The 24,613-nt window shown below is 37.9% G+C and overlaps 1 protein-coding gene across 8 annotated transcripts in view; it reads left to right on the top strand.

The window, feature by feature from the left end:
• GALK2 (galactokinase 2) overlaps positions 1–20,894 on the top strand; it is a 56,558-nt gene extending 35,664 nt beyond the window's left edge. For all 8 annotated transcript variants that reach the window (XM_040570674.1, XM_040570673.1, XM_040570672.1 and 5 more), the window contains 3 exons: positions 2,439–2,649; positions 11,232–11,433; positions 18,202–20,894. In XM_040570674.1, coding sequence (XP_040426608.1) covers positions 2,439–2,649; positions 11,232–11,433; positions 18,202–18,409 — 621 coding nt within the window. In that variant the 3' untranslated portion in view covers positions 18,410–20,894. The remainder of the gene's footprint in view (positions 1–2,438; positions 2,650–11,231; positions 11,434–18,201) is intronic.
• Positions 20,895–24,613: the final 3,719 nt, after the last annotated feature.

The following is a 24,613-nucleotide window of genomic DNA, read 5'->3' as shown; positions in this document are numbered from 1 at the left end:
ATCCAACTGTGGGGATCAGTGCTGGGATTACATTTGTACATTTAATAGATGGGATTTTTCCCATTTCTGTTCTGTGTCCATTACAATTTGAGCTGCTGCTGCTAGATATTAAAAAAATATATATTAAAAAAATCTTTCTGCCCATAACATTTTTCCCAGTGCTGTTACAATGGAAACTTCGCTATAAGCAATATGAAATTTTACAAAAAAGCCCTGTCCACAGGCCCGAAGGGGTCAGTTTCCATTCAGAAGATCTGACCTGTAAAACTCAATGTAGTTAGCTCATCTAAAATACAGCATCTCCACTCAAGAATAGAAATTAGAGTAGTGGCACAGTGCGTGTGACAAATATTTCTAGCTGGTTTATTTATTTTACAAGTGAGTAGAAGGACTTTTGTTGCCTTAGAGAGCATTATATTATTTTTTTCTAAAATCTTAGTTCTATTTAAATTCTGGTAATAAAGTTTAGGGGATGCTGAACATTAGGATTAAATTATGAGGGGGAAAATTTCCGTTAATTTAGCATCTTGAAACAGATCTAAGTTCGTGTCATAAACATGCACCAACACAGGAGTTATTGAATATTTAAATGAAATAACTGAAGCAATAATTACTACTGTACCTGATCAATAAGTAAGCTAAAATACAAGTACATTAAAGCAACGGAGGTCTACGTGCTCAGTGCCTTTGAAAAGCAGTTCAGAAGAGGCTTAAGCAGTCTTTCACCAGAAAATTTTCTCACCTTGATTTCTGCGTTAGCCACTAGACACAGCTGTTTCTTTCTCCACCACCACATACAACACTGTTTTAAATGACTGCAGTGTCATATGATTGGGATTTTGATTGGATTTTGTTTGTTCTGCTCTGCTAAGCTTTATATAAATTTTAGCAATTCACTAGATGGCACCAAAAGTAGTTAACTTTTATGTGCCGTAATAAAGTAAAATTGGAAAAGCCCCTGCAGAAGCACTGTTGGAGGAGAGCAGGAGGGTGAGAATCTATAGCAGATAGCTGGACAGTAGATCTGCTTAAACATCCAGTTCATGCTCTAACTTTACACAAAGCAATGCAAATACTATTCAGGCATGTATGTATGTAAAACCCTTGACTTTCTTAATGCAGGAAGTTACACACATACTAAATTGCTTTGCTGGATCGAGACCTAAATGACTTCAAAACAATCTCACTCAAAACCAGCGTTTATTGAAAAGAATAGCAAGACACACTGGGCGAAGTTTTGGCCTGGTTGATAGGGGTTTTAACATGGATTTGAATGGGAAAAGGAATTCATTCCCTGATTTTGCTGTACTACTTTAAACTCTCTGCAAACGTAAAGCCTAATCTGGCATATGTGGAAACCTTAATCTCAATCTAAATGGTGCAGAATTAGAGGCATGTCGTGTATTTATCAATCCAGTAAAGTGACGTTGGCACGTCCCTGCTAATCTGTCTCTTGGTAGTGATCTGTTGCAATTAAGGTGTTGTATCAGTAGGCTTCCACAACAACCACTTAATATCATTCCATCATTAATAACATTAAAAATATTCCACCTCACGGAAGCATGAGGAAAGCTGCTTTGCTCAGGTGTTTTCATTAGGCACAGGGGAGCATCATCACATGCAGCAACCTTCTGGAGAAAAGCCTCTTTGACATATTTCCTTTTAGGATTCCGGTGTGTTTGTCAGTTGCCAAAACATCACAAAGGTACATAACACATGACATCATCATCTGGAGTGGGAAAAACACATTTATCTAGAACTAATTAGCATAATGGCAATCACTTAGGAACAGAACAGATTTCTGACTAACACATTGTAACCTTGTAGGGCTCAAAATTTTAAATTTTACATTAAAAGAATGTGCTTATTTATAATTTACCCTAAACACTAGACACTGAGAAAGAATACAGTTAATTCTCCAGCACAAATCTTATGCCTACCTACTTTCATATTTTTAGGAATATTATGAGAAAGGTTTGTAGTGACAACGGTCATTAGGAAACTGCAGGAGCATCTTGGAAAGATCGAGCTGTGTTTTCAATGTTAGAGCAAATTAGTGCAGAAACAGACTTCTTGGGGACTTGCAGTGTTACAATATTGTAGCATTTGTATAAACAATAGTCTGAATGTGGTTTTGAAATATTAACAATTGTTTGAAGTAATAACATCCATGGAAATGGATGACTCACTAATTTGATATCACACAACGTCAGTAGGGCTTTCACGGACAATGCCTCATGTAGGGGAGTGTATCTGTCATTCATAGAGCTTTTATATAAAAATATAGTAATTATCTGCTCTGTATGGATTGAAAGTGGCTATTGATGATTCCCAATTAAGAAGTGAAAAACAACAAATGGGTCTTAAAGATGCTAATGGACAATTTAATGTTAGTTTTAAACTGGAAAACACAATATGTTTTATTTTTTAAATCTTAGCTTCTCTCGAAGTCAAAAGGCCTGGACTGGAAAAAAATGTTGAGACTCCAAGATGTGCAAGCCAAGCTAGGAGTTAGCCTAGAGGAAATGCTGACCATTGTCGAGGAGGTATTACATCCTGAGCCTTACAGCACAGAGGAAATTTGTAAATGCCTGGGAATTAGCCTGGAGGACCTCCGCTCTCAGATCCTTAGTCAAAACACGCAAGATGGTAAGCATATATGAAATGGCGTTTTTTACTGCACAATGTTTGTGTTATATAAAATAGTTCTGTATTAATATTAGTAAGTAGTGCACAAGTCTTGCCAGAATACTTTTCCAGAATCTTAGATGGCAAGATGCTAAATGGCAGAATGGTTTCTTAAATGGTAGAAGTAGCAGATCACTTACTATTTTAGATTAGTCTGTAATATTTTAGAGTCATCTCTAAATAACCCAGGCTTTATTCTAGAGAAAAGGCTAAACTAGGCTTCCTTTTTAAGCCATAGCTCCAACAAAACCAAACATTTTGGATGGTTACAGCATCGATCAAATGAGTCCTGTTTGCGGTCCTTTAACTGGTGTTCAGGGCTAGCACAGGTGGAGGGGCTTGTGCTTCTGTTTTCGAATTGATAAATACACGGTCACTTCATAAAACATGCAGCAAATCTTCTGGGCCACTCTTTCCTGAGAAAGAAGTTTCTGTTACTGCCTATATATATATATTTTTTATTTTACAAAAATGTTGGTGCAGGTAAACAATTTACTACTAAATGTATTTCCCACATATTCTCGCATATAATTATACCATGTAGTCTTGAGTATTGGTGTATATGACTTTTGAAAGATTGACTGGCGTCTGAAAGAATTGTCTTGGATGTATACAGTAGGGTTGCTAATAGTACTTAATAGAGCATTTATGAAATTGTTAATTTGCCTACATAGTCATTTCCAATTGAGATTAGAATCTTACTTTATGCATTTAAAATAATCCATACTTCTTTGTTTCTATTCTGTGGCTTTAATACCTCTGCTGTTCTCCACAGCGAAATTATATCCTTGCCAAGACTGCTTTCAGGAAGGTATATATTTTATGCATATAAATTAGTAACATATATATATGCATACTGGTGCACATATTTAAATAATATGCATATCTGGAACAATTGTAAATGTTATATATTGAGCTGAGATCAGGCCTGAATCTATAACCTGTTTTGCAAGACAGTGATATCAGAGAGCAGAAAATTACCTTACTGTCTAATTACACTGCCAGAGGGGTACCAGCATGGAATATGGTATCTTACTCCAGCTCTTGATCTTCACAGAAAGAGCTATGATCATTCTGTGCTGTATGTACAAGACTGAACTCTGTAGATGCACTCTGCAGCATTTTCATGGGGATCTACAAAGTTCTAACTCTTTTATGCTGTCCCCTAACTCCCCTTTATGAAGCAGTACAAGACTTACAGATGTTTATAGACCTGGTTTATAAAATAAAATTCTACAGCTCTGTAGAACTGAATTGTGTATTCAGGTTATGTTGTGTTGTCCATCCCTCCCTCCCCCAAAACCTGGATAAAAAATTTAAACTCAAAAGCTATAGAAGAAACTCAAAGGAAATGCTATACTGTGGCTCTGAATAGTGTTTGCAGATGTTTGCTGAACGGAATCTCTTAAACTTGCATGACCATGATTTCATTTGATAAGGCCAATTACAATGGGTTATGCTGGAAGTCTCTTTGCATGTACAATATAAAATCAAATAACAGATTTCTGTAAAACTATATACAAAGAAGAAACAAGACAGACACAGAAAGAAAATCTAAATGCACAGTGGTTTTTTCTTTTTTATTAACACACTTGACAAATTTCATTTTATGTTGGCTTTGGAAAACCAGAGGGTGTTTGACAAAAATATTTTCCTCATCTCCCCTCTACTTTCCCACTATACTTTAATGACAAAGCCTGGCTTCTTTGTGTGAGAAAACCCAACAAGAAATAAATGATCTCTGCAGAGGATTTCAGAATGTTGAACTCATGTTCAACAAGAACACAGAGAGCTCTAACATTTAGGGTACCTTTTATTCCTTTGTATAGGTTTTATCAACTTTTCTGATAAAATATTACAACGTTAAGTGTAAAATATGTGCATGAGAAGTACTAGTTAGATCATTTACCGGAACCTGAATTTTCTCTGTGGCTGAATATAAATTGTCAGTAGTTTTAATTCTTTTGTATTACTCAAAGCCCAGTGATAGTTAACGTTATTACTGATGCTGTATCTCCTGTTTAAGGATCTGACAGTACTATGTATATTATTTTAGCCTTCAGTCTAGCTTTCCTTCCTCTACCGCTCCAGTGATGGTACTGTACACTTGCATAAAGTTCTGTGTGTATGTAAGGCTGACCAAAGAAAATATCCAGATCCCAAAGAAAAATCACATGGACAGGCTTTGGGCAAGTCCCAGGCTGTGGCTGATGCACAGCAACTTTGCATCCCTTTTATAGGCAGGTACTCAGGGATTCCTGCAGTGTCTCACTGTACAGCCCCACTTGTTCCCCAGGTTTGGAGAAGCACAGACGATGCATAAAGCCTTTGTAAACTTATTGCAGTTGTTCCTTGGCCAACTCAAAATCCTGAGTTTAAATCCCCCTTGCAAATGTTTACACATGGATTGCACTTGTGGCTTCTGAACATCTCTAGAGCAAATAATATTTCTTACATTCTAAGGTGCACTATGCCATAATTTTGTCTTGGACTTGAGCGCTTCACAGAACATTTAGTGTGTGGTTATTGTGGGACATTAAGTATTTATAAGCCTCACCACAAAAGGATACTCTCCTGTAAAAGCGTATTCCTTTAACTATAAAAAGTTTTTTTTGTTCTTAAGTGAGTTATTTTTAAACTGATTTTTCCTTTTCACATATAAAATTGTAATCTAATTGTGGCATTTAAACCTGGGAAGTGAGTTGTCATGGGAATAACAGGTATCCATTTGTTGTCGGGATTTGGCTGTTGAACTGCCCTCCTATTTGTCTCCTGGAACGATAATTCTAAAACCGTCCTGTAGCTTGAAGGAGTGGTGTTTGAATAGCCTTTTATTCGCATTGCCAAGTTATCTGTATTAATGGTGATCTCAACACAAGAACAATTTTTACTTTATTTGCACAGAAACTAAGGCATGGCTGTACATGAAGGTGGACTCTCAGACGTGCTGCTCGGCCACACAGAGAGCTTTGTTGTGTGTGGCCATAGAGTGCTCCTGTCTTACAAGAACAGAAGCTACCTCCAAATTGGTGAACCTAAGAGCACTTCCCGGCTTTGGGGTCTGGGTGCCTACCACAGCCTCAGCCCCTGTCATGGCCAAATTGGGGCACACTTCATCTCCTTCCGTAAAACTACAGCTTCCTTGGGATAAATCCCAGGACACGTCCGCTCCAGGCAGACCCCATACAGGTACTCAGCCGAGGTAGGCCTTTCGGGACTGCCACAGGTCTGGCACGGGCAGTGAATGTTCTACGTCAGTCACAACAGCCTTGCTAAAGCTCGCATGTCTCTCGAGAAAAAACAGCTCAAAATTGGTAGTTACCATACTCTCAAAGCAGGTGTCTGCTAAAAGGGTCGCTGAATCCAGCAACAGCTGGTCCCTCATTTATTTTCAGAAAGCTGGATTACAAACAGTCACTTGAGCAGTCCCAGTAGAGTAACTGTTCCCCACTTTGAGTAGGGGGGTTCACAATCTGGCTCAAATTAAAGCCATCTGGCAGCATTTTCTTATATACATTATGAACCAGAAACCTTCACCCTCTTCATGTTCAATCAGCAGGATGCCTAACAGAGAAAGGTACTATTCCACATGAGTAATGGTGGTAGAAACTGTCCCCTCCATGATTTTGCATTGGTGAGTTTTTCCTGTTGTAAATTTCTAACAGTTCCATCAGCCATGTGTAGCTCATTAATCTACAGTGAAACACGTCGTAAGAAGCTGCCAAAGCAGCCAGAAAAAAATATACAGCCTGAAGAGGCTGGTCTTTAGCTAAAGGTCAGATAGAATTGTACAGGAAGTCCCTAAAGAAAGGAATCTGCTGAAACTGAAGTTACAACAAATCATATGAGTTGCTGGGAAGCCACAACGTTTAATTATAGAGAAAAAAATCCATGTAAGTGGAGTGGACAGGTTTACACAATTTTTAATAAAGTTAAAACAAAAAATATGACCATACAGTTGCAAACCCACAGTAAACTTCTCTGTTACATATAACTAACTGACATTTTTGTTTGGAACAAATAGCCTGGGATTTTTGTTTAAGAGATTCTGTATGGATTTTGAATGAGCTTTCATTAATGTTAGTTGTGTCTTAACAAATTGCAAGGTTCTTGCTGCAGTGTGAACTATTAGTACACTGGAAAATGTCACTGCTTCTTTCAAGGGCCTTTGGTGGTTGCTAAGTGAGTTAAGTCTAGCTGCTCACAGATGGTATTACAGAGATCCTGTGCAGAGGAGCAAAGCCTGGGTGCAGAGAATGCACAAAGGGTCAGCAAGAGTCACTGACATTCCCTGAAAAATGCATGTTGACTGGAAACACAAAGCAGTTAACAGTGGATGAGATTCCTTGAGGACTGTGTCCTCTTTGAAGCTTCAGAAATAATTACTGAGGCCATGACTTGAAAGGTGGATTAGCTCTGCTAGTAATAGGCTGACTGCAGGTGAACGTGTTAAAAACTTAGTGACAAAGCATCACTAAGAGTGGACTTGGGTGTAAGATTCCTTGTCCTCCCCAAAGTTTTCTTTGGTCTCATTTTGACTTTTCATGTTCATTGTAACAACTTCTGATCTATATTTCTTTCAGCCTATAGAAGGTATAGCTCACTCTTAACTTCAGTCCACAAGAAACTTTTTGTGTGTGCAGCTGATACCATACAACATAAATCACAATCTCCACATTGACTCTTCAGAAAGGGACAACAAAGCCCCCAAGATTCAAATCAAACAGCTCTTTCTTGCATGGCAGTGAGCTACACAGAAAGCAGCAGAGGAAACACACAGCAGTGTGAACAAACAGCTTTTGACAGTATGCTTCTGATCAGAGACGCGATCCTTAGTTGATATGAATCCCCATCAATGCAAACGGTGCTCCGGCATTTTAAACAAGCTGAACAACAGGACTGGATATTGCACAGATCCCTTTATGGGAGAAACATTACTTAAGACACGTGCTGGACAAGTGCTCTTATGTCAGCATGGCAGTCAGCAAGTGTCATTGCACCAGAGATTTTAACTTCCTCTCTAGTCACAGAAATGGGTGCTGTAGGGCAATTCACATCTCAGGTGAGATGAACAGTTATCTGAACTGCCCCTTCCACTGACAGCAGAGTGAGCTGAGCATATCCGTACCCCTCAGCTGGAAATAAATATAAGTAGGTGAAACCAGGGCTTAATAGTTTAAAGGTTTAGGAAAATATATTTACAGTTTTAGTCGGCTTGAGTACCTAATTTCCATATACAATAATAGATTTAAGGACCCAAATACTTTTAAGAATGGGGCATTATTTCCCTAAATCCTACCTTTTTGCTCTCCTTTGAGCCCCGCAGAGGGCAAGACCTTACAGCCCAAGTACTGTGCAACACCGCCCACTTTACTTTGAGGGCTTCAGTTTCTCTTCTTTCAGAGCCCCTCCAGCCCTAGCTCAGATATAAACTAAGCAGTTGTGCACACTTAAGTTTTCTTTTAACCATGACAAAGTGTGGCATATGAAATCATTCTTTTTTAATTGTAAGAAATGTGGTTGCTTTCCCATGAAACACAGATTTTGATCAGTTCCTGCACTCTTCTAAAATCATGGGCTCTGTAGCTCTTTGGCACGGCCTGGCCTGTTAATTCAGATCTGCTTGCATGGATTCAGTATACAGGCTGTGATAGAGTAGGAAGGTTCAAATATAGATGTAGTCTTGGGGAATATCATGTGTGCTCTGCTATCTTTTATTATATGGAGATGGTTTGTTGGACCACCCATCCAAACAGAAGAGATCCAACAGGGTTTCTCTATTACCAGAAGCATTTGGTGTTGATAGCTGAAAATATGTGAATCATTTGATTGTTTTAGAATAGCACTCAGAGAGTACAGAGGTGTTTGCCATCCTGAAGATAACTCTACCTGAACAGTAAACATGCTGCCAGAGAGGAAAAGCAAATTAAGTGGAACCTTTTCTAAACACAAACATAATTTTCCGAAATAAAATGCTGCCCATAAACAACCAACAGCTAATGTAATGATGCCAGGCTTTACCTGATACCAGTTCTGTAAACAGCCACAAAGGACTCTGAAAATAACATACAGCCACGCTCTCATTTGAGAACTGCTTGTCAGGGTTGCTTTCACAGAGAGAAAGCCAGCGTCAAGGTAGTGAATTCTCCCCTGCACCGCGGGGCTCTCCACCAAGCAAACACTGTCAAGGGCTCAGCCCAGAGTTGCTGGCTGACAGCCAGGGGCTGGAGTGCCCATTCCACTTCATAACATGACGAGCATAACACAACCCCAGAGATTTTAAAGGTAATCTGGCCAGTAGAGCATTGCTCTACCAAAGGGTGGTCTCTGAATCAATCACAGCCTTTGGCAAGTCTGTTGCCTTACAATTGAAAACAGACATGTTTTCAGTTCATTCTTTGGGTTACTACTGTTCAATGGTGATTTACAAGAGAGTGTGAGCTATGGCAATCTCTCACGCAACTTTAGATATTCTCTAAACAAATGCACATTTATAAATCTCCTTGCTGTAAAACAATGGCTTGTAAGAAAAGAATATTTAAAGAGAAACCATCCTTAAAAAATGCCACGCAGCCATTCTCCAACATTCAGAAATACCGAGGCGTTGCTCTTCAAAACACAGTGCAAGTAACTTCAGCAGCAACAAAATACAGTGGGGCAGAACACACCTCTAAGTGGGAAAGCAGAACATGCTCTTCCTGTGGGATGTTTCTGGGGGGCTCTCAATTTTGTCATTTCTATCCTAATTTTAAATACATTTAGAAGGCCTCCTCACAAGACAGCAACACAGTGTTTCTCAGTAGCAGGCTGTATTGAGTTACAAAGTAAGTATCACTAGAAGCAATATCATCAATAGCAGAAAACTTCTGTGTTCCATGTTGCTCTGTCATTTTAGACTATTTTTGTCTATCAGCTCTGTGTTTTCAGCATTTACAGGTGTGATTTACACTTATTCTGGAAAGATACAGAGATTGTATAGACACTGTTGAAGTTTTAGTAGGGGGTGCAATCTGGAGTGTGTGTATATATATATATATATATGTATACATACATATATATATGAGAGACTACTTCATACTGGACACAATTGCATTTCCAGTCTTTCAAGGAAGACTTCTACGTATAATTGCAAATGTAGACTGCCAAAATTATCAGAAGTGGTTCCAGAACTCGTCGGTCTCCACAGAACAGCCCAGTAGGAAATGCACGTGTCTGGGTCAGATAGCAAGTTCTGTTAGGAATACAGGGGCTTGCCCATCTTCTCGTCCTTTTGCCTGTGTTTGACTATTTCATCAGCAATTTAAAAAAGTGAGAGAGACCAGAAGCTGACAGGAGGAAAGAGTCCTTGTTCCAAAGGAGAATTCATGTGTAGAAAGAAAATGAGGGATATTCCGAGGTGCTTGAGTTGTAATGATGAAACATACTGCAGTAGGTGCTCCCAATAAAGAATAAGGTTCACTTGCTAATATAAAAAAGCTCAAGCAATCCAGTTTTATCATAAACTAAATTGTCATGCATGCTTCTGTAACACTTCCTCAATAACAGCAACAAGTCCGTAGTATTGAAACAAACAGAACTCTACTGGCTGAGGAAAACAATGGATTTAACAGCCTAACCTTGGAGTAGCTCAAGGAGCCTTTAACCACAGACATCCCCTTCCTGGTTTTGCCCCACTGTCCAGGCTTGGCAAACAAACCCTGAAAACCAAACTGAAAGCACCTGTGTTCTTCAGCATACCTTTAACCTAGTGGTATTTGCAGTCATGCTGAGCCAGTATTGAGGAAATACCTGAGAGGGCTTCCTTACCTATGCACCAGGAAGTATGGCCAATGGCATTTTTATTAACCTCAGTTTCAAAATAAACATTAAATTTTTATTATTTTTTTTTAAAGAAAAGATCTATCTGTGACACAATGGATGCAAATTAGGCCTGGAGCAGTTGCACACAATGCCCTAGGCCAGCAGGTGCTGGCAGCTATCAGCCTGCAGGGCACTGGGCACCTCTCTGGTGTTCTCATGATTCAGTTTGGCTCCTATCTGAAAACCTGAAAGCATTTGCTTAATGCCCTAATGCACGTCAGCGCTTTCTGTCAGCACGTCACTGCTAACTTGGGAACGTGTGGCTTGTATCTGCAAAGTAAGAGGGAAGAATGAGTCTGTCCAGTGACACAGCAAGGAACTAATGCTGGGGCTGACCTGCAAAGCTGGGTATATGTATGTCTAGTTTCATATTTCACGCATCAGTTCAGTGCATTAAAATCTCTTCCTGTAGAGAGAAGTTTTAATCTTGTATATTTTTTTAAATTATACTCTTTTTATGTGCATAATGTTATAAAAATGTGCCCATCATATTTTGATGAATTCTGAATATTACTTTATTAGCTCTTTTAAAGAGGTAGTTGAGCTTTTGCAGAAGACTTTTAGCTTAGAGTGTTCTGATATGAAATAGGAATTACTAAAAATAACAATTCTATGTTTTTATGTTCCTTTTGAATTAAATAACAACGGATAACCGTACTACTTAATGTTTTCATTTTGTTTAGTTTCCACCTTCAAGTTACACCAGCGTGCAAAGCACGTGTATAGTGAAGCTGCCAGAGTGCTGGAATTTAAGAAGATATGCAATGAAGCACCTGCCAATGCAATCCAGCTGCTGGGAGAATTAATGAACCAGAGCTATATCAGCTGCAGGGAAATGTATGAATGCAGCTGTCCTGAACTGGATCGGCTGGTAGACATCTGCCTGTAAGTCCTGACCACAAGGAAGAGTAATCGCCTGTTGAGAATATTGTTTGAATTGATGAGAAAATATGACATCGTTGGCTATTGCAATTTTAAAATGAAAGTATTCTTCTCTCTTATTACAAAATTAATCTCCTGCAGGGACATTACATGGTCAATTGTTTCCCTGCTGACATCTGTGTAATACTTTCAGATGAAAGCTGCAGTTTATGGCTTTATTACTGACTTTGCTTTTGGATTGACTCATCATCACAAGTGTTATGTTAGGCTGCGTTGGCTATTCTTTTTTTAAAAAATGTAGAAGTCATAACTGGTTTTCTTAAAACATCATTTTAGTTGTTTTATTTGAACTCTCTTACTTTTTGTGTATTTTTTAACCATGTAAGAACTGCCACCATGGGAATTCTAGACAGTAAGTGAACTGTTCTACATTCCTAGGTTACCTTGAAATTGTAATGGTATATTGTGAAATGCTAAGGATTTTTTTTCTTTTTACTTAGAAATTTTATCTACAGCACCAGATAGGTTGGAAAGCAGTTTACCATTTAAATGATGAGCATATTAACTATTACAATGTCTGACCCTGCTTCTACTTTCCACACTGTGTGTCTGAGCCTTCTCTACATTATTCAGTCTCTGTCCCTCCCCCAGCCTTGTTCTTTTAGCTGGGTTCCCTCACTCAGTTGGGCTGCAGTAAAACAAGACCTATGAACTCCAAAACATATTCCTGGTAATTTTGTCCCTTCTTTTCCCCCTTTATTCCTCCCCAGTTTCATATCCTCTGGCCAGAATAAATGGAGTTTGAAAAGTGGAATGAAGTGAGCTGGAAATCACAGGTGGTTGCATGTAGCAGGCCATTATTTTCTTAACTCTTTTACAGTGGATGATGAGATCTGGTACAACCATGTGTTAACAGAGAAAGTGAAAATGAATACTTAGTACTCACATTTAATGTAGTATTTCATCCATACCACAGCACTGGCATGAAAGGATATACACGTTTCAGCCCCTCTTAACTTCCATTTTTCTGGTACATTTAATCATGGGACAGACTTCTTGTGCTAACTTTGATCTAAATTCAGTGCCCGTAAAAAGAATTCAGTGGTTGGTAATTATTTTAACATGGGCATAGGGGAATAAATAGTTGCCCACCCAAGCCTTCCCACCACTATTTCAGCCCTGCCACTGCCCCAGCCACCTCTCCTGGCTGCTTCCCTCATTCAGTTCATCACAAATCCTGGTGGTGCCCACTTCATACTGCTGCTCACCTTTAACAGTTCTTGCTTCTCCTTGGAGAAGGGTGCGCACAGTTTGGGAAACTGGCCTAAGTCAGAGCATTAAAAGATTAAAGGTTATTGCCCTACCAGAAGGGAAATACAGTGTGCTGTAAATGTTTGTAAACCTGAGGTCAAGGAATGTTGTTTCACTGTCTTTCAGAAGTAGGGACTTTATAAAAGTATAGAGTTCTTTTCTCTAAATCTTTGAGTCTTGAAGACAGAAACTGCCTCAGTTTGAAGTTAAAAAAAGGAAGGTTACAAAAATACTTTACCAGCATTTTTTTTTTTTTGACTAGGAAATTAGTCTGGTTTATAACAAAAATATGAATTTTATAAACTGGCAATGCCATATGCATTCTTACTTTTATAGTCATATGCATTTAGTAATACCCATTTACCAGGTTTGTAAATTGATACAGTATGATACAGATGATTATTTAATAAGCTAGGTTAGTCTCATTAATTTTGCAGACAAGATGGAATGGCTTCTAAGCCAGAAAACTACAAACTCAAAAACCAAATGCAAGACTTCTGGACATTCACAGATTATTTTGCATATGGGATACGCATGCTGTTTTGTGATAAAACACAGAGAAGCCCTAATAGCCATTGGACAGTCTGATAGTAATTTAACAATGTAATTTTTGCTTTTTCCCTTGGAAGCCAATCCTATATGTAACTCGCAGGCCACATTCAGTTTAGTGGATCACATAATGGAGTAAGCTACGACAGTCCCTCAGTTAGTGGGGTGATTCCAGCAGGGTTGTCCCAGCTACTCAAAGGGGAACCGTCTATCCACGTGCGAGAAGGGAGAGCTGTCTCCAGAGCCAGCTGAAGACAAAAACTATGCTCTACTCAGTTTTGCAAAATCATGGGCTGCAAAGTCTTGATCCAGCGCCAGGTACCAGCAGCCTCTTCTGGGACCCCATTGCCAGAAGAAAAACTCTGCAAGTTAACATCTGCATTATTTTTAGTTACAGTAACTACCCAGCATTGATGCCTCAGTCGGAAGTACCCAATGACTGCGCCCTGCAGAAGCGACTAGCCATTTCAAGTGTCTGCACTTAGGGCATGCAGCTGGAGTCATACTAAAAGGGCTGGTTCTCAGAAATGCTGAGAGATAACTACCCTGTTTCAAGTAGAGGAAAACAAATAGGTATAAGCTAGTAAGTTTTATACTACAGCATGGAGTTACCTGTGCTACACTGAATAAGCTGGCATGGATGCTAGCAGCAGTGTCTTGCAGCATGAAGCTTAGCACAGGGATGGAAATTCTCTGTTTCTGATTTGTGCTGAGCTCTGTGCTTTCACAGCTAGGCAGCTGCTGCTCTCTGAGCTAGCTTGGGTATTGTGACACTAACTCATAGGCAGCAGCATAGACATAGCCACAGAACCAAAAGGAAAGGAGCACACAGTTAGGATTTTACTAAATTGAATTAAAATTAATCAGAGCATTTCAGTTCCATGGACCAAAACATAAGTAGTGAAGAAAAAAAGTGACGTGTGTGCCCATGTTACTTCAGATTTCTAACTTGCCAACAGAAGCACCTATGGCTAGTATGATGAACGTAACTATGCTTCACAGTGGAGCAAAATAATTTTAATCGGTATTTTTAAATGATTGTAACTGTTCTATTATATTCATTGCACAAAGTAAATAAGTTATTAGTTCATTATTCCTTACAGTCTTGTCCCACTAAGAATATTTCTTAAGAAATATATCCTTCTTTAGAAGTTTCATATTCATGAAGGATTTTTCTAATGCTATGATTAGATTTGTAGAAGCGTATAGCTATTCAAGATGAATACAGCTTAATCCAGCACGTAAGTTTTGAAAACTATTGGGGAAAAAAAGCTCTAAACTTTTCTCAAGTTGTGCATTAAAAAACTAGGGCACGTAAAAATCACTAGTCACTCTAGGAAAACTTGGCTGATGTGATTATAGAAATGGCCAGGAACTACATAAATTACATTCTTTTCTTACAATGATATACAGCTGCCCTGTAACTTTAAAAAGCCCTTCCAAAAATACATTCCACAGAATTGCCCAAGTCTACTGCTGTTCTCTCCTTACAAGGTTTAAACTGTGAAGAATAATCTGCATATCCAGATGTTTTCTGTTTTGCCTAGATCTTTATGTTTTACTGTACAGCATCTGCCAAGAAAGAAAGGGATCCATACTTGCTGTGGTTTGTAGTGCTGAAAAGAGTAACCACCGGTTGGTCAGTATTTTATTTTTTGCAAAGACAAAAGACTTGTTCTTTCTCTAACCTTTCTCATGCTATTAATAGCTGTTTTACCTGTTAGCCTTTTAAAACACAAGAGGTTTACTAAACAGTTAAGGAATTCAGGAGCTCAGTTCCAACGTTTTGTTCCTTAGGAACTTTCTCCCCGAGTCCCCGAATTTTACAAATAACTTTCATTCCCTTATTCTCCATATCTTGGGGGTATAAAACCCAATAATTTTTGTGTTACCAGCCATGCCCCTTACAGCTGAAGATGGCTGAATCCTCTCTGATCACTTTAAAATGCAATTTTTACATTACATCCTGGTACGTTATGGTACAGAGACAACTCTGTGTTTTATCAAGACTCTTATCACTGATGATTTTCCTAAAGCTGCAAGGCCTGGACAGGTTCATGGTATAGTTTGAAAAATCAACAAACAAAAACCAGTGAAAAAGTTTGCAACTCCAAAAAACCTTGAAGATGTTACTCAAATGCACGCTAAGCTATGAAACAGAAGTATGCACCATACCACCACCCCCAATTTATATTTAAATCTCATGTTAATTCCATACTTTCTGAATAGCTGGTTCATAATTTTGAGTATTTCAAATTAACAATATTGCTGATTTTTTCATCTCTCACAACAGAACTATTTTCAAAATGTGGTACTGCAGTGTCTTACCTATCACTTCTATATACCAACTGTGCAACTTTCATTCTTATCTTTCCATTCTTACTCATCTTTTCTTTGCTGTAGCATTTGTGTTTTCGCTCTCATTTACACACGCACGCACACACTCACAATTCTCTGTTTATCCTGTGAATACTGGAACAAGGTATGTAAGCTCTTCAAGGAAATGACGAGCAGACCCCAAGACTCAGCGCTAAGTGCCTCTAACACTGGACTGTAGAGATACATTGCCTTTTTTTTTTTTTTTTTTTTTTTTTTTTTTAAAATGTGCTCCTTCTCACCCCCCTGTTACTTGTGCTCATGGGTGCACTATAGCCCAGGTAGTGCACATACTCTCCCACATGTTAAATCCATGTCACTCACTGTGTAAGTGCTCTGTCTGCAAGATTGTCGAAAGAGTGACTGTCTGCTTACTGCTCTTTTCTTCATAAATGCATAAGTTAGATGCTGGTGCACAAGAAGAGAGTGTTTGGCTATGAATCCCACTGTACCAGAAGAGTAAGTCCTAGCTTAGGACTGAATTGATTGAGACTTAATGAAAAAGAGTTTCAGACCTGTTCCAAAATCACTTCCTTGCGTTTGACCTAGATACTTCCCATGCGCCAACCACACCCTCCAGTATCAGCAGAATTAGGTGCTCACTTCTGAATTCTTTCAATCTCAGATACCTAACTTTCAGGTGTTGCAGCACTTGTCAAAATGCCAAGTTCCTCAGCATTACGCCCCGAGCACCTAATTGTATCACCACATTTGAAACTGGTAGCCACAGTATTTTGAAACACAGTGACTTCAGCTCTGAAACAAGCACATTTTCTGCCTACTTTACGCTTTATTTCAAATAAGTATTTTAAAATGACTCAGTAAAAATGAGGCATGAGCATGACCACAGAGAATTATGAAATCAATAAAAGGTTCAGAACAATTCTAAGGGGATTTCAGTTGCCCACCAAAATAAAAGCCAGACACCATGTGAAATACAAAATTCTGACTGAGGTAACAGACCAGATGAACACAGACAGTTGATTTACCACTTTGAAAATTGGACTGGGCTTTATGAAGTCAATGGGAATTTCCCTATTGATTGCAATTGAGACTGGATTGTATCTTGCTCATTTTAAGAGGTTGCTCCATGGGCCAGAAACTACCAAAAATTGCATCAGAGAATGAGTGGCTTACAGGAATCATAAGTAAAATAAAACACCAACAGGAAATAAAGAAGGAACATAAAATCGAGTCAATATGCAGGGTGGCACCACACAGACACTGAAGAAAGTGTTTCTATTCAAGAAGATATGTAAGCATGTTTAGAATGAAACACATATGTAAATACTTGCTTGAAATACGACCTAAACTTCTTCTAACCCAGCAGTATACCAGACTCATTTAACATAAAATGTACATGCAAAAAATCACAACAGCCTACACTCAGAATGAGCTGTCATTTTCTAATATATTATTTGCATGATGCTCACTCTTCCTAAAACCCATCCTATGACTAGTAAGTCACAAATGCATGGATATTGAAAACATCAAAAATACTTGTTGCAAATCTGATTAGACCTCTCATGAGGATTAAGATTTCAAATGAGTTTTCTAAACCATCCAAAAGAAATTCATTACATGGTATTTTCCTACTCTTTCTGAATCTAACTGAAGATAAGGAACACAGGCAAGCAAAGTAATGAAAGTAATTCATCTAAATTCTAATGAGGTGGCATCTGAATCTTGCATGGTAATGACATGAGATTTGCTGTAGGACACTTCTAGCAGGCCAGTATCTTGAGGGTGGGAATGATTTTATCTTTTCATGTCTTTTCTTTATCATTGTTTTTTTCTCTTTGCCCCCATTATTAAAGGCATTTTGTTCTTTTGAGACTATATTCTTATTTTACCTCTACTGCTGTAAGTCTGATACGTTCATGTGGCCTCTCTAAAGATAGATACCTAGCTCTGTCCATTCAGCATAAACAGATGTTTGAGTGCAAAAGACTTTTTTCTTTCTTTTTTTCTTTAAAAAAATAAGTTTATGAACTCTCCTTTTATTGACCAGCACTCTCTGTAGTCCTGCAGAAGCCTGTGAATCTTCAGCATGTTTTAGATCTGCCCTGGAAGAATAGAGCTATTCATCTTTGCCACATTAGAAAATGGCTTGCCAGCCTACATCCTGTGCAATTAGTTTATGAACCCTCTTTTGTTGTTTTTGTCATGTATTTCTGTTTTCACTTCTGATGTCTTATGAACGTTGCTAACACAATCCCTTTTCTTTTCCTGCTTTCTTCATCTCAGCTGTACTGTGATCCTTAAAACAGTTGATGCTGAAGCACTGTAAAAGACAGTATCTTAGAATTGACAGAAATGACTACATTGCAGCTTAAAGTGACAGATTTTTTTCTGTCCAAGACGGTAAATACAAATTGTTGGCATATCATATACAACCAAGTGAACTTCAGCAAGTCAGATAACATGGATGTATTTTCAGTTCAGTATTCACTACTTTTCTATAGGAATTTAATATATGACAGATTACTCCCTTCTGGCTTATTTTTCATTTTTTTTTGTTGTTGTTTGTTTTAGGCAATTTGGGGCCGTTGGGTCACGTCTGACTGGAGCTGGATGGGGTGGCTGCACTGTGTCAATGGTGCCTACTGACAAGCTGAATACTTTCCTAAAAAATGTTAAAAAAGCTTATTACCAAAATGATGTCCAAAGGTTAGCATTGGAGAATAATAGTCTGTTTGCAACCAAACCTGGAAGAGGAGCTTTGGTTTTTGTTGAGGCCTAAAGAACATAATTTTTTTTAAAAAAAACTATGTAGGGCATTTAGAACTGGCAGGACTTCCAATGCCACAGTAAATGAAAGCCTTCTCTGTTTTTTATTATAGTGAGCAGTTGCTATTATCAAAATACATTTCTGAAGAAGTGATTAAAAGAACACTAAGATCTATTTTTTCCAAATACTAAAAATAGATTTCAGTGTAAACATCGATTTACAAAAACCTATTGACACAGAAAACTGAAATTGAAATAAAGATGATGGTTCGTTATAGCAGATCTCTTTTCTTTTCCTTTTTCTGTCATAAAAGTAAGACCAGGTGGAGCAGTGAACCATTTTATTGTAGGGTAGGAACCTTGCAGTGTTTGCAGAGTTTTCAGTGCTTACTCACTTCAGCTGCTGGATGTTGTTTTGTTTATAGAATCCTGTAAAGATGAAAGATCAAACTAAGGAATTAAACAAACAAAACAATGGAAGGACCTTGCTAAACATTACAAGTTTCATGCTAGTCTCAAATATGATTATTTCTGTTGCAATTAATGATAATATTGGAGGAGCACCTGCAGGCCAAGTAAAACATCAGGAGCACACTATGTTAAGCAGGAAAACGTTCCTCCTAGCTATATTCTTCTGTAGCGTGGTGCAAGGGTGACTTAATATGAAAGTTTTAGTGAAAATCAATGCTATCTGTGAGCTGTACGATACAACATACTCCCCTTACTAAATAAATGAACAAATAGTGAAACAAAGTTTGGGTCTGAGTTGTCCAAATACTGTATTTTAATTGTTAAATCCTAGCCATGCATCTCTATATGGTGGATGAATTTGCATTTTCATGCAAGACTGGTACAAAGGATTAGATGTAACTCGTTCACCATGGTAAAAAAAAAAATCTATGAGGAATAACTAAGGAGAGAGTTCACTCAGTTGTGCTAAGTAAAAGTTAAGTAGGTATGACCAAGAGTTAGTATCATTAACTTCTTTCTGACAAACTGCACTCTCTCCCCTACTTTATGCAGTGCCTAAGGAAGTTCCTAGCAGTCTCAAGATTGTAACTGCAATGCATTGAACTGTAACATCCACGATTCATAGCCCATCTCCTCAGTAGGAGAAAAGATTATGATTACCCAAAGAGATGACTGTACATTAAGATACCCCAATAATATTCTAGCCGTGCTTCTAAGTACAAGATTAATTTCCTGTGCCCACACTAATTTGCGCTTCTCTGCCATCTACAATGAGAACTCAGGAGAAGTTTTGCTCATGTCATAACCCTTTTGGCCATAAAAGATATAACAAGATTTGTCCCTCTGCACATTTTTATGATGCTAAGCACATGTGGATGTCCAGAAGTCTGCATCAAATTAGAGATCTCTCAGAAGAGATCCTCTGGACATTACCCATGCTAATTCAGGCCAAATAGGAATTCTTAGAGGCTACTAATTCTGTGAGATGACTCTGCCAAATATGAACACAGCCAGTGTAGACTGCCAGGTCTTTTCAGGAACGTCAGAGGGGACATATAATGGTAATATTATTGCTAGAGAACATTTTTTTGTATTTTGACAACCAAGAAAATTTGAACAGAGAATGCTGTAGATCAAGCAAATCAAGTAGTCAAGAGGAAAAGGACAGGGTCTGGACACAAAGGGGAGAAATGAAGAGACAGGATTTGGAGGGAAGACAGTTAAAAGATGCATTTGACAAGAGGAAAGCAAGGGATAAGGGAAACAGTAAAGAATGGGATCTAGAACTACAGAAAGGTTTAAGCTCAAAACATTCACTAATACTACTGATGGAAATGTAGTATCTTGTAGCCTGTTTGTAATGTACAGCAGATGTGCTGTACATGCAACCAAATCTGTAAACAGGACTCCAAAAATTAAATAACAATAGCTAAATATCTTCAAGAATTTTCAAATTAACCCCAGAGATTTTAAAGAAAAATAATGCCATGGCTTTATTATCACTGGTCTTAATAAATACAGTCCTTAGTTTGAGTAAGTCTCTCCTTATAATCCTGTCATAAAAGCAGCATACTCCTTCATATATTTGAGTTGAACTTTAGTTCAGCTGTATTCGTGGAAGCTCTAACCAGTCTATGAGAAGAATAAAGATACTTTAGATTCATTTTTTCAAGTTGAACATATCACACAGTCATGTAACCTTCCCAAAAACGTGCATGCAAGCTTTTGGGCTGCAGCACTTTTCAATGAATCTTATAAATGATATTCTCATAAACAAACTAGCACAATAATAAAAGAATAAAAACAAACGTTCTAAACTTCTGATTAATTTATTTCCTTTCCTTTTTTATTGCTTCAATTTTTTGCCATACTTTTGCTGTAATCTGCAAATAAAATTGTGACATAACTAATTGAAAGATTTATGGTATTCAGAGTATATAAATTAAAGTGTTTTTTTTTTTTTTTTTTTTTTTAACTACCAGTAGGAGGTAATTGTTTCTTTTTAAATAAATTTAAAAAAGAATGAATCAGTGTCTGTTTTTTATTATTATTTGTTTTTGAAGTCGTTTTTATACATTAGTAATAAATAAATAAAAGAGCATGAGAATGATATACCAACAACGTGTAAAGTAAGCAGCAAGGACATCAGTAGTTACTTAATAACAAAGCAAGAAGGTTTAGGATAAGAATTTCTGCATATAAAGCTCCAACATCTAAACGTGTTAAGTCTTTCCAGATCTGCATTTTAATAACTGTAATGCAGCAATGCTGCATTAATTAATAACTGTAATGCATTTTAATAACTACTCTAACTGTATTTTCAGTCTAAATAAGCTACATCTTCTGCAACTAAAATAATGCGAATCAGTATACATACACACACACGGAAGACTAACAACAACAAACGTCAGAAACTATATGCAGAGGTGATGCATGCTTTAAGCACAAGCTGTGATTATCAGTGGAGTGTGATTTCATCTTACTATAACGTCTGCCTGTAATTCATTCAATTGTGGGTTTAATCTTACTGTGCAGTAAATGGGTTCTAAACCTTTCCAAAAAGGATTTGGAATGGAGACACTCAGACATCTAGGTGCAACAACACTGCCTGGTGCCATATTAATACTCTGCATTATCTTAATCCCGTTAACATGTACTTCTTCATCATGATAATGCAGTCAGCAAATATCTTGTATGTAGGAACATGCTCATGCTCTCAAATAGAAGGAGAGTAACTTTATCATTCACTTGATGGGAGCGGATCATGACTTTATGTTTGACTTTTGTTCTCTTGGACTCAATATACGCGAACACACGCACGTCAACCTAATATATAGTAATGACTTGCATAACACCTTCACGATCATTAGTTTCTAGATTAATATGATCTGAATGTCAACTTTTATTTTAGTAACTGCTGTATACTTACTCAGTGTAATCCTTCTGAAATTCCTCTCTGAGTCCATGCGTCTCTTTAATAACATCTTGATATGTCAGAGCAACTGCTGTGCTACAATTTCAGTCAAGTGAAAGGTTTGCATTTTCAGCTAAGAAGGAAGTTTATTTGTGTACTAAATCCCAACTAGATATAGCAAAAGGTAAACACAGAACAACATTCACAAGATCTATCTTGTTCTAAAAAGAGATACTATGCAAATCACTTCTGGTATGGAAAGGCCTCAGGTAGTTCTTTCTGATCCTTGTGACTATGCTTCAGTGAGAAAAAATGAACTACAAAGGACTTACATTGTACGCATAGCATGAAAGCCAGACAAGCAAGGCTTGACATCACTAAACCTGTGAATCTCACAGCATATGATATTATATTTTAAATGCTAATTTTGAAATAGAAGCCTAGGTATTAGTAAGAGACTAGTTGACGTTGAGTCTGCGATACAGAAAGCAGTACAAGGACAATGTAAAACACTCATGCATATTGCTCCCTGTGATGCAGCTTAGTCTGACAGGTTTTCCTAGCTTACACAGGATGGGCAGTGAAAGCACTGCCATGCAAGCAATATTGCCATCACATTCGTGCTACCTCAGCTTTTCTATTCTTTGCTGAATGTTCTTCCAAGTTTCAATAACACAAAATAAACACAGATGACTAATTGTGTTCTTGATCTTCTCTCCTATGCTCTGCCCTCTTGTTTGGGACTTGGATCAAAGTAATTAACTACAAGTTAACGCTAGACCCCCCATCACAGCCTATAACAACAGCACAGCATTTACCAGGAGACAGAATCTGCCCGTCCTGTCAAGAGTACCTCACCACCTCTGTAATGTCATCCACTTCAACGGGACTGCAATACTCACTCTTAAGATAGTAAGACCATGTTGTAATCAATACACTGGGAGTCTGGACAGATATTTTTCCCTCAGGTTAGCCACTCTCGTTTTACCACTAAAGACTATAGATGAACATTTCCTAGAGCCACTCAAGTCTCTGCAAATCTGGCCATTGAGTTCAGCAGAACCTGGATTCCCCCCAGCTCATACTCCCTAGCAAACAGTTCATTCCATAGGATAACACGTAGTGTGAGTTTGCAAATAAGACTAACTTGCCCCCAATCTTAATTAAACAAAAATGTAATTAAGACATTCGTGCCAAATTCATGTGTAAGACTTACTAATGGAAAAACTGCAAAGGATTAAAAAAACAAAAACAACAAAAAAACAACCTTGAAGATAACCAAATAAGAAGATACTAAGAAGCTTTTGAAAACTAAATGCCAAATAAAATGTTTGAGATTGATTCCCAGTAGCAGTGGTTCCTGCAGAAGCAACAAACAAGATGAGGATTTATACTGAAGTATTTGGTGTATTTATTGGATTCTAAGTCTAATGCGTTTAGAGAATTTCTATTGTCTCCTAAGCTCTACTTTGTTGGGCAAAATCAGTCATTAATATTAAAAGAAAAAAATCTCCCCACAAAAGCATGCCTTTCTGCAGTTGGTACATGAGGCTCAAATAACTCAATAAAGATTAGATGTACTTCAAACTGAAATACACTAGTGCCCAAGCAGCTGTCTTCTTTCCACCCAAGCTGTGTGTGATTCAGGGAGGCAATAAAAATATGTTCTATAAGCAAATGATCAAGAAAAGTGTGGGTTTTTTTTGTTTGTTTTGTTTTTATCCAAACTAATTGTTCAAGTACCACTGAAGCAGGTGTGTGTGAAACTCTTACTGCAGTGTCTGATGATTATTACCGAAGGCCTTATTTTTGCTAGGTTTCATGTAACAAAGGGTTTTATTCATGTCGTTTTACGTTTTCTGTACTCTTACCTGTCCCTTATGTGACATACACATATTTAATATTGGCTAAGCTGACTTTGAGTGTTGTGTGTGCGTCTCCACTGACAAGTATCAGTAGCAATAAAATTAAATCATTCGGATTAAATGTTTAAGAGTTTTCTGTTGTTTTTTCCCAGTGAACATCCATTCTTTCTTGTAACTTTTTCCTTCCTGTCCAGGTATCTGTCTAAAGAATTAAGACAACAGTTTTACAAGAACCTATCCCTGAGGAAGAATTTAGTGAGCCACTTTCAAGCAGCTTCAGAAATCATAGTTCTTAAGGAGGTCTAAACCTAATTTTATGACATTAGAAACATTTAGCTCTAACTTTCATAGCTGTGTTTAAAAGACGAACAGAAAACAGGAGCTAAAATCAGAACCAAAAGAGTCCAGCAAGGATTTACAGAACTTCTGCTGGATAAAGTTAAAGCTCCACAGTTGAATCACAAATTTCATCAGAGCCAAAGATAAGAAGAAATTTTGGAAGACAGAGGGTTAAAGATCAAGTGAAAAATACCTACTGAGCTGTTTTTAAAGTCAGTTGTAGTCAGGCATGGACTCTCTAAAGAGATATTCAGTTAAATTCCTGTGTAACTCTTGGTAGAGCAAATCCAACAGTATCAGCAACAGAACTGATGATAGGCCTTCAAAAGACTCCCCCCCCCCCCCCCCCTTCAGAAGTCCCTTTGAAAAAGTGAGAGGAAGCCTGTGAAGCTTTTGTTTCTGAAGATCTATAACTTGATGATGGCGAATGGGGAGAGAGTGGGGCACTGCTGGAACTGATTTTCAATGCTTCCTCTAGAGGGAATACGATGGCTAGTGTAAGCAGCTTCAGAAGTTGGACTTACAGGCCTCTCACTGTTGTTGTTGAAAAATTCCAGAATTTATTGTCTTGTCTGAAATTCATAAGATATTTAACTTTCTTGATGATGACATTTCAGGGTGCTATCTT

The sequence above is a fragment of the Cygnus olor genome, chromosome 11, assembly GCF_009769625.2.
Source record: "Cygnus olor isolate bCygOlo1 chromosome 11, bCygOlo1.pri.v2, whole genome shotgun sequence".
Lineage (NCBI taxonomy): Eukaryota > Metazoa > Chordata > Aves > Anseriformes > Anatidae > Cygnus > Cygnus olor.
Note: the sequence above shows the minus strand (reverse complement) of the source record. Positions and strands in the feature narration are given on the sequence as shown.